Source organism: Helicoverpa armigera, chromosome 9, assembly GCF_030705265.1.
Source record: "Helicoverpa armigera isolate CAAS_96S chromosome 9, ASM3070526v1, whole genome shotgun sequence".
NCBI classification, from domain to species: Eukaryota; Metazoa; Arthropoda; class Insecta; order Lepidoptera; family Noctuidae; genus Helicoverpa; species Helicoverpa armigera.
This window is the reverse complement of record NC_087128.1, coordinates 3,079,934-3,098,392: the sequence shown is the minus strand read 5'-3', so window position 1 is coordinate 3,098,392 and position 18,459 is coordinate 3,079,934. Positions and strand designations below refer to the sequence as shown.

The 18,459-nt window shown below is 35.0% G+C and overlaps 2 protein-coding genes across 2 annotated transcripts in view; one reads left to right on the top strand and one right to left on the bottom strand.

The window, feature by feature from the left end:
- Window positions 1–18,459, top strand: part of LOC110378719 (uncharacterized) — a 116,529-nt gene that overhangs the window by 88,803 nt on the left and 9,267 nt on the right.
- Window positions 3,256–8,906, bottom strand: LOC110378708 (15-hydroxyprostaglandin dehydrogenase [NAD(+)]). Its single transcript, XM_021338075.3, has 5 exons — window positions 8,677–8,906; window positions 7,047–7,286; window positions 4,947–5,120; window positions 4,436–4,584; window positions 3,256–3,722 (listed from the first exon to the last, which is right to left on the bottom strand). The coding sequence occupies exons 1-5, from the start codon at window positions 8,794–8,796 to the stop codon at window positions 3,581–3,583; spliced, it is 825 nt and encodes a 274-aa protein (XP_021193750.3). The 5' UTR covers window positions 8,797–8,906; the 3' UTR covers window positions 3,256–3,580.

Sequence of the window (18,459 nt, the reverse complement as noted above, 5' to 3'; positions counted from 1 at the left end):
GCCTATTTCTACTATTAGTACCTATCGATAAAATAAATACAGTATAAAATGAAACCAGATTTCTATTACCTCAGAGTCAAGTTTCAGTTCAATCTTTATGCAAATATACTCCTGATAATATTTCAACGTCAAGCTGGCGTGTGACCTGAGGTATGCTTACGAAAATTCTAAACATTTTCTCTTTTACAGTATGTCATGTGACTTAGCTTATGTAAGAGTACCGACACACTGAAGATTAAACAGTCGGCCGACAGTTGGCCCGATGATTGAAAAAATATTTTTAGGCATCGTTCAGACCAAACGTATTGTCGGCCGCTGACTGTGAGCGCGCGTTACGCAGTTTATTGCTTTTCCATATATATTGAAATTGTCGTTCACACCGAACCGACTATACGCTGTTACGTCGTCTGTTGTAGCTGACTCTCAGTGGCCGATTATTTTACTACGCGACTATGCACGGCGGACGCGGATTGGCTACGCGGACGCAGTTGCCGAATAGCGCCGCTCCGCCGCGTACGCACCGCCGCGCCTCGGTACAGCACGTCGATAATTAGTGTCCCTTTTATATAAACTTAAACGTATTAAAGATAGTAACTCATCGAATGTTTTACTGTCATACGAAAATATTTCTTGAACTTATTTGGATAAAGTCTATATTCGAAATATAAAGTATGAAATTGACCAAGAAAACATCTCTTCAAATTTAAGGGATGTACCCACAATCTCTTCTTATTATTATTTTCGTCTTCCTCTAGAGCTTCGCAAATGGCAACTATCTGAATGCGCATCATTTAATTGAAATATCAGTAAAAAGTCTGATTTGAAAAAAAAATAAATTACGCTAGTTTTATCGTTTATAAAATACTACGAGCAACTTCAAATACTCAGCCCTTTTATGTGTAGAATAGTCAGCCGCTCAGCGTACGCATCTAGTGTGAACCTACAAGAGCCTATTCTTTTGTTCACACATGTAGCGCATCGTACGCTATAGCCTATTGTCGGCTTGGTGAGTACGCGTTCTGCAGATTGAGTCGACGTTCACACTGGGGCAGACAGTGAGTATACTCACAGTCAGCGGCGGACAATACGTTTGGTGTGAACAATCCCTTAAAGAGAATCGTGGATTCAATCAAAGTTTTTAGTTGGTCTGATACCGACCAAATACCTGATCGTTGTAACGTGTGTAGGTACTTCCATTCTTCATACAGATTTATGAGCCACAAACTGTTGGGCAACTAAAAGTTTGTAGTGTGTGGGTACTAAATCTACGTAACGTTATATAGAATATTTATTGCCAACATTTTTCGAATACCTAAGAAGTAATGTGAGGTTTTGCCGTACAGCTGCATACTGCAAGCAATCCAATCTCAGTACGTTGTTATAACTTTGAGCGAGATAAACTTTTCCAGACAATTTTCTTTTACGTGATAAGTTTTATAAACAGAGGAGAGAGCATGTAACACGAATATAAATTATTTAAGTAGAATAACTACAAGGAGAGATGTATTTCAAACAGTTATTTCTACTACTCTTGTAGGAGTTAATGAACATTATGTAACTGGAACTGAAAAAAGATACCAACTGTGTGTTTTAATGATAGATAAATAAAAATAATTCTATACTCAAACTTCAAAAGCGTTCTCCACCATTGAAGACGGCAACAAGACTTAGGCAAGCTATCAAAAAATCCATCCTTAACCCGGATTCATGATTCAGACCAAAAACTAGGACTACACGAAAACGGGAACACTCGGGCGTGGATTAGCGACAAATCCAAAGCGTAAATTAGCCGAATCCCTGAAGAGAATGCTCTGACAGACACAGTTGCATTTTGCCTGCCAAGTTTAGACTTTCAACGGCTTGTTCCCATCTGCTCCACCAATTCCTTCCCAACGAGTCCAAAGCGAAAAAAAAAAACACAATTCTTTAAAAATAATAAAAACCATACTGCGAGATCCAAAAAACTTTAAAGTAAAGTACGTAGTTTTGATATTTTGCTCCATCACTCGGGATTGGTTCTTTGTAAATAAATCACTTCTGCGCAGATATAGGTCAGAGCTCAAGATTCGTGCCGACAACTATACACCATTTTTTTCGAGCCAGCCATGTGGAAGGAATTTGAAGCTAAATTTTAATTTTTGAATCATGTTCTACAAAATTTTAGACCCAAGTACAAGAAACGTATGAAAACTTTGCTAACTGAAAACAATGGGTTTAGAGTAAAAGGGGAACAAGCCGTTTCAACTGCGGTCTGCGCCGAACACATAGTAAATTAGTCCCATGATTGCGTTTCTTGTTCGTTCCAAATATGGGATCCGTAAGGGGGGTACTCGGGTGGTTTGTAAAGGTAGATCAGGGGAAAATTGCTTGCGTAAAGTATAAACAAACGAATAACGATGCTGAGATGAGGGAAGGTAATGTTAGCAGAATTATATTGGGAAGTGATGTAGCTAGGTAGGTCTAACACCTATTACATATTTTATGTCTTTTTATTGTCTATTTTATGTATTAGTTTATAAGTATTGTTATGAATGATATATATGTATTTATATTCCTATGGTAAATAAATTTCAAAAAAAGGTGGCGGTGACATGGTGTACTTTATAAATATTGTTAGGTACTTAGTTTCAATAATTACTAAAATCATTTGCTTTTGTTCGGTTAAACATTATTATGGTTTCAACCAAAAACAAAACAAAGTCTGAAATAACAAATGATTTACAATTAGGTTTGAATAACACAATCAGTGTTATGTTATAAATAATTCATTGTAGTAATAATAGCTACCTATAGTTTGGACATTAACGTGCATTGTTATGGTATGCACATATGAATTAAATTAATGCTTTATAATAGTAATTATTTCCAAAATCATTTTACTGTTTAAACTTTCTAGAAACGGAATTTTGTAATTCCGTGTCCTAAAGCTGTGTGAAAGTGAAAGAATAACAAACATACGTCCATGCATTCTCACAAACTTTCACATTTATAATATCAGTAGGATATTAGTAGGATAGTAGGATTCTTTATAATACCAGTTTTACTGTATATAAAAATAATAATATCAATATCATTGCAAGAATAAAACTCTGTTATAAAAACAACAACATACAAAATGGCAGGTCGAAATAAAAAATGGCATTGTAGTGCGCGGTAACCCAATGGTTTATTGATGATTCCGATCGCTCAATGTTCACGCAACCAAATATCGAGAATTCAGAGAATATATATTTTTTTATCGAATATCAAAAATGCGTTGTTTTTCATCTGAAATATTATATTCTCTCTCAGGCTTGCTAGCTTGATATAGTTGGTAGGTTATACAGAAAATTGTGTAGGCACTGATATTCGGTAAATTTGAAGCTATTCCATCTTAGAAGCTATTTTCATCTGTACGTCAACATAGCACAAGTTTGCCAATGCGCCGTTAGTTAAAATAAATAGTAAACTTTATTACGTATAGAAATCTTATTTGTAGTTACAAAACAAGTCTTTTAAATCAAAGCCCTTTACAATCCGCCAGTCATAAAAAAAAGACACGTTCCTGTTACGAGATCAAACGTGTGAAGTACTCAAGAAGCTAGATATCTGATAGAACCTCAAAAGCCTGGCTTAATTTGTCTGTAATTTCATAGGCTTTCTGGTCATCTTTCACAATCCACGTGGAACCGCTTTTTCCTTGATCTATAACTTCTAGAATGCCTGACACTGCCGATCCCACCCTGAAACGAAACAAAAACAAGTAATTTTTTTTCTTGTTTGAAGAAACTTATGCATAAAATTGTGGCTGTACCGAGTTAAAATATGGTCAATTAACCGTTAAATTAAAGTACAAATGTTACTAATATACCTATATTTATACAAAGATTTATGCACGTACACCTAAAGAGAAACTTACACTACTCAATTTTATCAGAAAACTCGTTGCTACCAAACTATCTTCATCAACGCGAAAGTTTATCTAGAGCGAATAAATAAGGGTGCTTATACAGCACAGCAGGGCGGGTACGAGATGTGTGCACACTGCATAATTTTAGTCCGAATTCTGAGCAAAGTGGCGACTAAACATATTCAAGAACATTATGCACATTATGAAGATCGGTGTTGTAGTTTCAGTGAAGTTTGTTGAAACTATGCCGAATATTTTATTGCGAACTGGCTTTTGCCCGTAGTTTCACCAGTGTCTCTTAGCTGGATGGTGACAAAAACTATCCTATCTAATACTCTGTCCTTCTCCCGGGTCTAAGCCCCTCTAATTTTCAGCTTAATCGGTCCAGCCGTTCACGTGTGAACGTATTAGAACCTATCAATAATGAATCAACACGAATTAAAACTGAATAATTAAGTCTTCTTTCATGTTCATGATACCCAAAACGCTCTTCTACACGCCTTCCACATTCCTCTGTCCCCGTAACCGCAGCCTAACGATCCTCACCTCTGCCTCACGGACACGCGGGAAGCAATTGGCTCAGCGGAATCTTTGTCGAAGTTCTGCAAGTTGCTTCTGTGTAAGATGGCCGTGTCAGTCGGGCCGAGGCAAACTGTGATGACGCGGACTTTGCTCTCTGAATATAATTTTTCTGCCTGAAAATGGAAAAGTTGTTCAAATTCATTTTCTTTTACTTATACTACTGGTAAAAGAAAATGTGCATATGTGTTCAAATACCATATAGTATATGTAATTACCATGTCTGTTTTTGTAGTCAGGGTTTTTTTTTTGCATGACAGTGTATGTTTATGTTGAAATCCTTATCTTAAATGCCCTTAAAAACTTTACAACATTTTTAATTAATTATTTTATAAAAGTACTTTCCTGAATTCTTAAAATAAACCAACAATTATCTCTCTTTTTAAATGGGCCTAACTAATCTCCCACGCAAAAAAGATAAGTTTTTTAATTAACCTACTTCTACTTTCACAAATTTTCAAACAAAAATAAACCTTACCCCCATAGCAATACTGAACTGTAGAACAGCCGTTTTCGTCGCGGCGTACACAGGCAGATGGCTCCCAAGGTTAAGCGCCAATAACGATGACATATTAATGATAGTTCCCCCATTCCCCCCTTTATTCGCCCCCATTATATCCAAGGCTTTCATTGTACTGGTGACCGTTGCAGTCTGAAAAATGGAGTCGGGAGTTATGGCAGCTGTAAAGGACGTGAATGGGGAATGGGATAATCGTAAAAGTTATTATGATATTATGATATTGATGTTGGGTAATGACTGTGAAATTGTGTACTTACTTATTCAGTCATGGTTATGCTATGAATTCGATGGTTTGTTTGGGTGCATTTAGATAAAACGAAGAAGAAATAGGGCTTAGAAATAAACATTTTAGCATTTTTCCTATCTTCCCGAATTTTTTTAAATGGATTGATGCAAAGCTAGTTTGTTCTTCTTTAAAGGAAATTTAATTTAGAAAACCTTTTAAAGTCTTTCTTTTAAAGAAGAATTTTAAAAGGTTTTCTAAATGGCATTAGAATGAGGATTTATTCAGTTTTTGCATATATGACCGCGACTTCGTCTGCGCAGGTTTAGTATTTCGAACAATATGTTTACAAATTGTAGCCTATGTGTTATTCTGATGTATAAGCTATATTATTGTAAAGTTTCATTAAAATCCATTCAGTAGTTTTTGCGTGAAAGAGTAACAAACATCCATACATCCATACATACAAACTTTCGCGTTTATAATATTAGTAGGATCTTGACTTGTATCTGTCTTTGGAAATACAGGAGACTATGACCCTGCAGAACTAGCCTTTTTAAGTACGATCACAGAAAATAGAAATAAAATGGTCAGAAATTAGTACAATCGTCAATAACCAAGTCTGTATCTATTTGTACATCTAAGATTACTTCGAAAATTGATAATTAATATTGATCTATCTATAAAGGGCTCTCCATTCATTTTCAGAATACTTAAATTAAATTAGTTAAGAACATCTTCTGAGCAAGCTTACTTTTGTATTGTTTATGTTGTTACGTCACTGACTACCAATTTCCGACTCGGCGCCATGGTTCGAAACGTAATTCGATTAAAATGTTCGTCTTTACAATCTTGTTCTTCCTTTGTAATTTCATTATTGATGAATTTAAAAAAGGGAAACGTTTTTTAAGCGTTTTTTAGGTTATAAAGATATTTTGGGTGTTTCACGCTCATTGGTACCTAGCATTTTTTAATTAAAATACCTGATACCTCTGTAACACTATTACTAATAAACTTGCTAATAACTCCCACTACGTTAACAATGGAACTATTCCCTTTTAATTAGAATAATATTTTGCTAACGCTCACATTCATTCGTTGAATGCCTTCTATTTTTATGTTTCTAACAACACTTCAGTCATTGGCCTAAACCAATGATTCTTGTACCCATAAATACATTAGCACCTATTATTACACCAAAAATTCCTAACAATAGAATAACGTTTTATCCCACCCAAATACGAATAACGATCATTCGAAACACGAAACGCATTCAGCGTCTAATCGAATCAAAAGCAAATAACTCAGGGGAAGCCACGCGAAAGCTCATAACTCACAAAATTAATATCGACCATCTCCTGCGTTTGTTCGACGACGGTAAAGCCGCAGCATAGTTTATTATTCTGTTCAGTTACAAGTATTAAATTCTAAATATTGATAAGTTTAAAGTTGTGAATACTTGGTTTGTGTTGATGGAAATCTAAGCAATGCTTTTGGTTTAATGTTACTTGATGAAGAGAAATAATAACCGTAACACAAGTGATTTCCTAGAACGGAAAGTTTATTACTAATTGTAGTGCTCCTAATAATCTAGGATGTTTAGGTTAGGAATTAGGATGCTCGAATTTTTCGTCTAAGTGCCCAGACCCCTTTGAATAAGGGTTTTGTCTAAGACTGGTGACACGCAAGTGAAACAATACACTACATACCTACCTACCTACAAGTCCAGCATTTTGGTACCTACGATAATATCATGATGTCAAGCATCGACTATATCAGTCTCATTTAGAAGAACAATCTCAAAATCAAAAAAGCAAAACCAATAAAATACTCACAAAATTAATATCCACCATCCTCTTAACATTTCTGTCATCAATACTCAACACGGCAGCATTATTAATAACTGCATCCAGTCTTCGGTACTTATCTAGCACTTGTTTGTAAGCTGCAGTCAGCTGGGCTTCGTCAGAAATGTCGCATTTTATGAACTTCGCTCTTAGGGCTCCGAACTTGGTGATGAGCTCAGCTTCTAGTGCTGAACCTTCTCTGTCCGCGACATCAAGGAATGCTACATGCTGGAAGGGTAAGAAGAAAAGTTTGTAGACGAAAAATTTAAGAAAGTAGCTAAGTCAGTTGTAGGAATTGGAGACAAAAGAAAAGAACAACAGAAGATGAAAACTTAAAATTCATAACAGTCTTTGCTGGTGAACAGTTTGTTTGAACCTGCTAATCTCAGGAATCACAGGCATGATTTGAAAAATTGTATGTTAGAAGGAATGCTGTAGGTGCAGACGCTACTGAATCCGATGGCTATAACTAGTCCTTCATATTTAAAGACATCATTAGATCAATGTCGTCATGATTGTTTGTTATTGTATAACCCTGTATATCTAAAATTCACCAAACTTATTAAAAAATAACTTATAAATATTTTAAAACTAGCACCAGGAATTTCTTTAGCTTTTAACTCGTCTACTATAATATTGTGGCTTTGTTTAAACTATGGTTAAACGAACAACAAAACTCTATCTCAAAATCACTAACAAAACACGATCTTCCGTACTCTTTTCAAGTAAAAACAGTACATTGCAAACCCCTGTTTAAAACTCAAACTTTGAAACTACAAAGTAGACTGATAGTCTGATGGTCTGATGTTACACTTAGCGCAGAATATTGAAATTCAGTTTTTAACATCAGCAACTTTCAAACCACGTAGTTCCGTAAAATGGACCGTTTAGTAACAGCTTGTCCAAACAAAATGCAACATTTTGTTAATTAAAATAGGTTTACAGTTAACTGTTTGTGTTCCTAAACTACGGGCTGTTACAAGTAAAGCGTTTGTCTGAGCTAGAAATAAGTTTATATTTCGGCAAACGTTTTGAAGTTGTGTCCTGTGTGTGTGGTTCTATTTCCTATTTCCGTGTTTAAATTAGTTTATTAGTTGTTATAGCTTAGTATGTGCAATTTGTTGTTGCTTACTATGGCGTGAAACTGAGACTAATTTAAATATAAAGGCCGCATAATCACAATTCAGTATAGGCATATGAGATCTATCTAGCATTGGCCCAAAATAAGTTGACATAACTAATGCCCATTATGTCGTAGTTTAATATAGCCCTTACTTTTGTCCGGACTGTACTAGAAAAATATTTACTGAACAAATAACTAGTTTGTATCTATTGTATTATCTTCAATATTCACCTAAAGAGATACAATTCAAGGCCCAACAAGTACGAAGGACTGATTGCTAGGTCAATGTTAAATCTGGCCGTGAAATCAATTACTGATAGGAACGCACATAATAGATAAGCTTTCGCTGTTTTCGAACATCATTGTGAATAAACAAGATGAGTAATTTTTTAACTGAACCGGCACGGAATAATACTAGAGATATTTTGTTTATTCATCATTAAAAAAATACATAAATATGCTTCTGAGATCTAAGGTTATAAACACAGTACTTACTCTAGCATTTTCGTTGAGTAGCCCTCGAACTATACCTGCGCCCACGCCTGCCGCGCCTCCCGTCACCAAAAACACCTTATCCTCCACACACAACATACGTTTCACTAAACTAGCCGCCATTTTGTTTTCTAAAAATTAATTTATTTCATAATTCGAACTCTAAAATAACAATCGTTGACACGAGTGATCAAAACAATGACTGCTATCGAACTAATTTCTTCACGTCGATACACTTTATCAAAGTGATAAGAGGCGCGAATTCAAATCGGATTTTATAACTTTATTGCTGCTTTGTTTAATCATTACGGTTTCTATGTAAGCTGTTTTGTTTAAAAAGGCTTAAAAGATTTTGTACAGTAAGAGAACAATATGTAATCTGCCATTCCTGGTACACAGGAATAGAAAAAAGAATTGATCCAAATAGTTTCAACATAATCACTCTCGATTACAAATTTTCTACATAACAGATAACGATATAGATTATCACTTGATAACTCAATGACTTAAAGGTGTTCAACCTTTTTTGGGGCTAAAATGTACACTCGGACTGTTCCTTTGAAGACACCGTCAGTAATCTATAAGGGCTATATCAATCTCAGGTTGGCACTTCTGTCGTCCCTGCGGCTCATTTCTCGTCGAGGGGTTGACGCGGCGATGCGGCTAAAGCGCTGTCAAGTGCTGCAGCCATTGAATACGCAACAATAACGTCTAATAGCAGGCCAGCTTTAACGATGCCTGTCGAGCCTTTTCATGTAAGAAGAAATATATACAGGGGGTTACAAGTATCCACGTGGTTATATTTTCGGTGAGATTTAAGAACCTTGATCGTCTTTTGTTTAAGTGTCACTGTACGGGAAATGCGACGATCGAAATTTAATATTTGAATATCTAGACACACGGCTGTGTGTCCGCCAAGTTCGAGCAAAAAAAGCGACACACCGGCCGTGGGTTATATTACACGAACCATTTCGGGCCAAATTCGACCCCCCTGTAACTCAAAATCTATTTTATTTACGCATATCAAATTTCTAGTATCTGTTGAGACCCCCTCACTTATCTAAAATACAAAATTTCATTAATATACCTATTCTAGGTCTTGAGATATTGACGTCAGAAAATCGCTATTTTTACTATACACTCACTGACTGACTCACTCATCAAAAACCTAGACCACTTCCAATGGTCGTATTGACTTGAAATTTGGCATGGAGGTAGGTCTTTATGTCAAAGTAAAGGGAAAAATCTGAAAATGGCCAAGTGTGAGTCGGTTTCAAAATAATGAAGGTATTTTATACCCGGTGTAAATTTATACCCCTAAGGAACTAAAACGAACTAAATTTATCTATATTTATATAATATATCTTCGAATGGTACAAAGGTTTGTATTAATAGTCAAAGTAAAGTAAAAATCTGAAAACGGCCAAGTGTGAATCACTTTCGAAAATAACGAATGTGTAACTTTGATCCACGAACATAATATATGATAACATGTCATGTCAGTCAGTTGGTAAATCTAGTCCATTTAGTTAATCTAGTTCATTTCTTTGTAAGAAACACAGTGCATATTAAAAAATCTAAAAAATAGTATAAATGAGACATTTCTTTAACTAACTTCATCATAAGAAAAAAAAATAAACAACCTTACAAAATAAATGAAATCCCATCCAAAACAAAAATGTGAAAGACTGCCAAGTTCGATAATATGGGAATGCTTCGCCTATAAAAGAAGTGAGATCTGAATAAGTACCAAGTTCCATACACATACCTCAGTTTAAAATAGTTACTTTTTAATGATGATTACTTGGCAAGTTTTAATAGAAAATTAAATACTTGATTCATTGCGTTTAGTAGGTTTATAACAAGGTGTATGAAAACTTGCCAAGTAACATCATTAAAAAGTAACTATTTTTAACTGAGGTATGTGTATGGAACTTGGTACTTATTCAGATCTCACTTCTTTTATAGGCGAAGCATTCCCATATTATCGAACTTGGCAGTCTTTCACATTTTTGTTTTGGATGGGTGGAATTTACAAATCATAGAAATAGTAGGCATTTCCATTTTCAAATTCTAAATAATTCTTCTTTCGATCGTCATACTTTTTAGTATAAAGTGACGCAAAATCGAAGGTGTGTCGATTTTATCACACAATTGTAAATCAGGAAATATCATGACTACGGTACCTATTTATCTATCAAGCTATCTACGTAAGAGTGACAATGATATTGAAAACTTGACAGTTAGATAAGCCAGAAATAAAGTAAAATAAATCGTTACATTGCAAACTCCATCCATCGCATGCTCCAATTCTGATGTCCAATTTTTGTGTTTCATATAACTTTTTAATTGACCAGTTTGAAAACAATTCGATATTTATAGGTAAATGGAAAAAAGCATTTCACAAAAATAAGCACCATTGTTGTTTGCTTTGTTTTCTATATTCTCTAATCTTCACAAATGTGTAGGTGTATTTGTTTTTAAATCCACCACAAGAATTGCATACAGGAACATTTCTCTGAATTACGAAACAAATTCTTCAGCTGTACCTATTTAAATTCCGAAGCACACAACGTTATATACAACAGCGTTTCCATTTCCAGACATGTCAACCTTACATTCCAGTTTTTTTTTTTTAATTTTAATTATTTCTGGCTGGAATGCGAGCTCTTTATTAACATGTGACGTGGAACCTCGCGAAATAATAAAATGTAAACAAAAGGGCACACTTGAGGGAATGCGACAAGTCGTCACAGACGAGGTGCTATTGTGAGTTCACATGAGCCAGTACTGGCAGACAGTGGATAGATGTGGCAAGTTCAAAGGATTTTTTGTGCTGTGTTTGTAAAGGTCGAGTTTTAGAGTTTAGTAATGATGATCAATTTTATCCATCAGGTCTACTTATTTATATTATCATGTAAGGCAAGTCAATATAATTTTCAGTCGAGTAGAATTTTTTTAATAGATATTTACAGACTATGTACAAAATCACTCATATATACAGTCGTGGTCAGCTAATTAAAGACACTGTTGGAATCTTAAATTGCCGCTGCATTTCTTTTTTCTGATTGCTATTGGAACTTTATTTTCTATTTAAAAATATTTAAAAGGGCATTGTGAAACATAAAAACTAAAGACTATCTTCAGTGATCCTCCGCGACAAGTTTTTTTTCGCTTTTTCCGAATCTCGAGCGGTATGAACCATAACGTGGCCTGGCCATATAATTAAAGACACTCCATTTGCTCAGAGGAAGAAAAGCAAATTATTAATATTATTGATGGTACTTTTCTATAACAACATTCCCTACACTATAACTAAGCATATTAATGAGTACTAATATTTGGTTTATTTGCTTTTACCTCAATGACAGCACGACATCCCTGAACGTGTAAGCGGTCAGTTTTGTTTTAAGTCGCTACGGGAATTTTCTTCCATGTTTCATAAAAATCTGTGTAAAACTGATCAATGTTTCATGTATGACTTATCGCCATTGTGTTTTCTGGCCGATTATCAGTTTTTTTTCTATTAAATTTGCAATGGGCCAAACCAAAACCGTCATAAGTTGCTCGATCAAAGAGTCCTTTTCACTACTCTTACAGTGTTTTTCAGAACTTTTCTAATTTGGAAAGCGCTAAGGACCGGTAAATTATGCTTAGCATATAACAACATGCTTATTTATAAAATATTATAGTACTTGAATTCGCCTATTTTTAATAATATCTTTCTAAAGGATCACCACACCAAGTAGTGGAGAGAAGCCCCACACTATTACTTTTTCGCCTCCTATGTTTGAGAACTTTCTTGGTGTACTTTGTTTCCATCTCATGTTTTGGAGGCGACTAATATCGATGCATTATTTTAGAATTCTTCGTATCCCTTTGTTTAATGAGAAAAAATTTACATTTTTGAACACTTGTTCACTGCACCTTTCACATTTGATAGAAATAGCCAACTACAGTATGGACACGTGGTGCTTTTCTACCCATGCCTTACAGCTTTTCCCAACCCGATTGTAGTCTAAAAGTTCTGCAGACACAATTATCGTCCTTTTAGCATCAGATGACTCCCAAAAAAACCAGTACCGAATCATGTAAATGGTTCACTATTTGCCTATAGCACCGCCTTAAAGTCTGTTTGCGGAGAAGTTTTCCTTGGGGTCGGTTTTCAGTTGTTCTCAAACCTTGCCTTTTTTAGTGCCATTGATAAAGAATCTTTAATAATAAATTTATAACCATATCCTTACTACAGATCAAGTGGTATGAATAAATCCGCATGTCAAAACTTAATTTAAAAAAGCCTAAAACATTTTACTTACCAGTATTTTTGTTCTAGTCTTATTGATAGAACTAAAATGAAAATGTTTAATGAAAGATACCTAAATGATTACCTTATTCGAGTTTTCATAAGTATTTTACTCACTTCTAAAAAAAAGTATGGCAACTATTTCTATCTTTCGTTTTTTTTTCTTAACTGGGCTTTAACTGTCTTTAATTAGTTGACCAGCCAAGTATCAGCTACAAAAGTTAGTGTTCATTTCCCATAGATCGTTATATCTAAAGTATTAAAGAAAGTAAATATTGTTTGTCCTTAATTTTGAAGAACACAATGTAATGTTTGTTTTAATAATAATTACATTACATTTTATACCGTGCTTAAGCTCATGCCAGTACCATAACTATATATTTCTCTTCGAGTTAGGGGTGTCTTTAATTATGTGACCATGACTGTATGTTACAACTAACTTAAACATGAGGTTATTATATTCATTACTTTTACCACTTGATACCTACAACTGAATCATTTTACGACTCCTAATGCTACCTCAAAGTAATAAAAGCGACGCGAACCTATAAATATTTTTATGTTAGCGAAAAAATCATTGCGCACACACACTGCGATAAAGTCTCGTCCGGTCCAAAACTAGTGATATAATAAATCCGACTTATACTGCCTCTAGCACTCACTCATAAATCGCACATTTTTAGGACCTCTGCATGGATCAGGAATCGTAAATCTTTAGAGTAAATCCCTTAAGAGTAGATTCAGATACTTAAATCTTTTGCAGAGAGGAAGATGCTTTAAACCTTGGGTACAATGTTGCTGAACTGATGTTAACGTAACATTCTGTGGAGTATATCGTAGCTATGCAGCCTGCGTATGGCAGCTACTATGCTGGTGCATAACAGTCAAGGATTCTACTTCATTACCAGTAGAAGTATTTGTTCTAATAACAATTTAAAAAATCTCTCGGATGTTCGACACTGAACTGCAATCAATTCGTGCAGTCCAAACTCGTAACTCTCCCCAAGAAGAATACGTTCTTCCAACTTTCGCCACACGCCACTTAAGCCTTTAGAAATGTCCATTATACTTTTGAACAAAGTGCTGAAGAAAAAGTTCAAATAAAACAAAGTTCATTCGTTGAAAAAAGCGTTTCAACGAGGCACAAGTCAAACAAAGCTTGCGAGGTCTGTGGGTGTCCCCACAAACAAATCTCATAGCTAAAAGCATAGGGCTGACAATGGGAGAAATAGAATTTTATCTCTACCTACCTATTCGCTTTGGAGTAATCACATCAACGTATTGAATGCACTGGAATGGAATGTTTCTTAAACAGGGTAAAAGTTTATCGAGATATTCTTTGTTTAGTTTAATTAAAAATGTCCTTTATGATGATGTTCCTGAGACTCACATGTGATATGTAAATTAAGGTACATAAATAAGACATAGACCATGTAATAATTGAGAAATCCTTAAGCCAGTCAGAATAAAAAGGTTCATGTCATTGGTCCTTACGTACGAGTTACTCCCATACTCCTTTTTCATATACGCATAGAACACACAGCAAACTTTTAGTCCACTGATAATGCGCACATTACAACGATCAGATATGCAGCCGGTATCAGGCTTACTAAATCTGCAGTGTGCGTCGAATCTTAATAATTCAACGCAAATTCCCATCTAGAAGCAACTACAGCTGACCAGAATCAAAACACTGCTCAACTCAGAAGAAAAGACTTCCTCAGTCTTTTCAACCCTATGCACAGCCAGATACCTTCTTTGTCCTTGCCGAAGTGATACGCAAATATAAAAACGCAACACTCCGTGAATGCCTGGGGCTTCCGACTTTTACGTGTGCACAGAAAACAAATATACCGAACAGATTTTGTGAGGAAAGCTTTAGAAAAGAATAGTTTAGCTGGAATTTTGGAATATCTCGTCCTGTTTATAGTTGAATAGTGAAATGTTTAGAATGGATCTGGTTTGTGGCTCTGGCAGCGAAACTGAACGAGGTTAGATTTTAAAATGAAATTTATTCTATTGTACAAAAAGCTTTATTTGAGTACCTATATTAATTTAATAAAGAGGTAGTCATTTTTTTCTTTGTTTGTCGGGCTCTGAAACTACTTAACTAGTACTATAAGAAACTTAATTACTTCACTGTTGGAAATCTACAGTCTTCTCGAATAACGTAGGCTATTTTATCCCGGTACCCACTCTCACGATCCCTTACACGATCATTAAAAAAAGCATAAATATATCACCCAAATACTTATAGGCTATCGAGGAAAATTTTCAAAAGTTTTCCCAGCTGCATTTTCTCAGTAAGTTGTGGAACAATATTATTTACTCTGCAACCCCGAGCGGTTGGCGCCACTGCATGTAATTTACACTTCGCACTTCAGTTCCCCTGTGCACGTTAAAATATCAGGAAAATCTAGGGTTCTTAAACATTATTTATTTATTTTAGATAAACAGGGAACGTGAACAAAGGGCTACTTAGGTTCTGGGAGTGAATCGCCCGGAAAGCAGTGTCTTTCGACTACCTTTTGCATTTCCATTGAAATACACCGCGTTTGTTCTTGTGTATTAACTTCTTGGAGAAACGTGCTTCAGCTCGTTCAGGTTCGGTGTAATGCACTACTTCATTTATTTTGTTTGCAAGCAAATTCACAAAATCAAAGTGAAACCACACAGCAATACAGCTTGTGATAGTTGTACCCATTCAAAGCATTCACATTTCAACAATAAAAACTTTTCATCATAATATTATTCTCCATAAAGACCGCAAAGCTTGTTCAAAATAGTATGCAAAATGTAAATTAAGCGGTACAGCGCTTACTAGTAATACAGAGGTTACAGCGCTTGCTAAATAATTCACGTGGAGTACTTAACGCTCAACAGATGGCGCTGTGTTCAAACACTGCACCAAGAGCCCTTTAACACTACACTACAGCCGAAAATTTAAACATGCTGAATATTTTATTACCTTCACGGTACCACAATTAAAGGGCTTGTAAAGTGCGCGTATTTTTGAAGGGACTCAAATTGTATTTTAGGGTTTGTCCAATTTATTATTCACACAAAGTCTACTGAAATAAATTGGCTCTGTTTTATTTACAGTATTCGGGGCCTTTTCAGTTTTCTTCTGAAATTCAAAATGCTGAAGTCTGCCGAATAATGAAAATTTAATTAGCTACCTAGACAAAGTTTGCCTAAGTTAACGGCCCCAGTCAGGATCTAAGTGGCCCTTGACAGTACCTGTCTATAAAAGAAATACCATCACAATATATCCAACGAAATTAAAATATCTCATAATCTAGTACGTCCACATATCCAACCGACACTATGTGAATAATATGATAGAGTTATACTTTTCGCAAACTAAATTGATAGGTATACCTTGGTACAGACACCACTACGTATCGAGCACAAAACTTCCCCGTATCGAATTTCAAGCAAGTGCACAAATAAACAGTGATTTAAGCGATGTATGGTCGAACTTCTAGAAACTTCTAGATAGGTAAAGTTTTAGTGAATTGTTGGTGCGACTCTAATGCAAGTACTTGTCAAACCAGAACTGTATTTCGGTTTTGAAGTTCCAAAACTAACTGAGGATCCTTCCGTTGAACTAATTAGTTGGAGTGGAATGCACTTAATGGAATGGAAATTGATTAATAAGTACATTTAGTCGAAGTAATGTTCCAGGAATTTGGTGCTGCTTGAGTTCGTGAGCGAATTTGCCAGAATGAAGTTGGTTTTGATGTTACTTTCTTATGCTTACGCAATCTTATCTCAAAGTAAAAAATATATAATATCATACTTTCTAGCCCAAAAAAATATCTACAAATTAACAATAGGTGTACCAAATTGAAGCCGACCCCAACATAGTTGGGAAAAAGACTCGGACGATGATGATGATGTATACGCAAATTCTAATGCTAATCATAATCTCGCTGCCAAGACAAAGAACAAGACACGAAATTACAGGAAATACAGCATTAACATATAAACCAAATAGATGTAAAAAAATGCAGAAACATCTGTACAATCTAGCTTCATTTACTCACTACACTGAATACTGAAGAGTGCACTTGGGAATTCTAATCTCATTTAACTAAAAGTAACCGCACACTGTACACCTACTAAATAGTTGCCTGACAGCTGACCCGAGGATAGGTATTGTTTTACAGAGAATCTTCAATACATAGATATATTTCAAGCAAGTATATAACTTTGTTATAACTTTTTTATAATTACGCATGTAAGGTGTATCCTTTGTTGGAGTTCCTTTTGAATAAAATAAAAATAAATAAAATAATATATTTACATTGTATAATATATATTCACGTGATATAAGTATTTAAACTACTTATTTACAAATAAAAAAAGGAAATCATGATTCCAACCATAATTCGATACTGACTAAATACCTGACATTTGTTATGTGCGTACCACCATTCATCTTCATACTGATTTATAAGCCCAGAAAAACTACCGGCCGACTAAAAGTTTGCAGTCTGCAGGGTACTCTTAAGCGGTTTGGACATAATGTTTTTCCTCAAGACTGTTTTTTTAAACGACTCCTATTTAACTAAATTCTTTTCTATTTCTTTATTTCGTTGGTCTGGTAACACAAGTGCTAATGTTGAGAATAGAGCTGTATTTTAGTAACGTAAAATGTCTTAGTGCTATTTCTATCAGATCTTCATTATGATCTTGTATGCTTTGAATAGAACCATCGTTATATAATAAAATGTTACCTCTCTGAAGTCAGCCATTAGTATTTTGATCGTACATTTTAACCGTTGCACAGTAATTTGTAGCTAATTTCATAGTGGCAAACTTATTTTGTTACTCGAGTTTCCTAAATTCAACTTCAAATTAAAAAAAATAAAATTAAGGCATTATAGACTCGTCTTTTTTATTCAACAGAAGAAAAGCGATTAGTGGAGTCCACTCGTGACCAAAGGGCTGGCCTATACTTCGGTCAAAGGATATGCATTGCCATCCAGCGTGGCAATGCAGCCAGCCTTTTGGGCACGATCCCAGCTGACAGCGATGCGGATGAATATTTTGATACCTAGTTTTAATATTTCCCTATTATAGATTAATATTGTAATAAAATAATAAAGTTTTATCCTAAAAATATCAGTAATTTGAAATGAATATAAAATATGTACAGAAGAAATATATTAATTTTGTTTCATGTAATTTTTTTTATCATCTTGTTACAATTTACACCCACCGATCGGTGTTAGTATTTCAAGAGACACTTTTCCAATCAATGACATGAAAGCACGTGAAATTGCAACACTTCTAAAAAAAGGACTTTTTTCTCGCAACTGCCGATACCGTCACATTTTAGGTTTAAAATGCACCAGCAATATTCCGAAGTGATAGCAATCTCAATGGTCTAAAACAATCGGAGCGTTCAATATGAATTCTGGATGCAGCTATCCTTGGTAATTACTTTCTGGCTTCACTGTGGGATATTACATTTG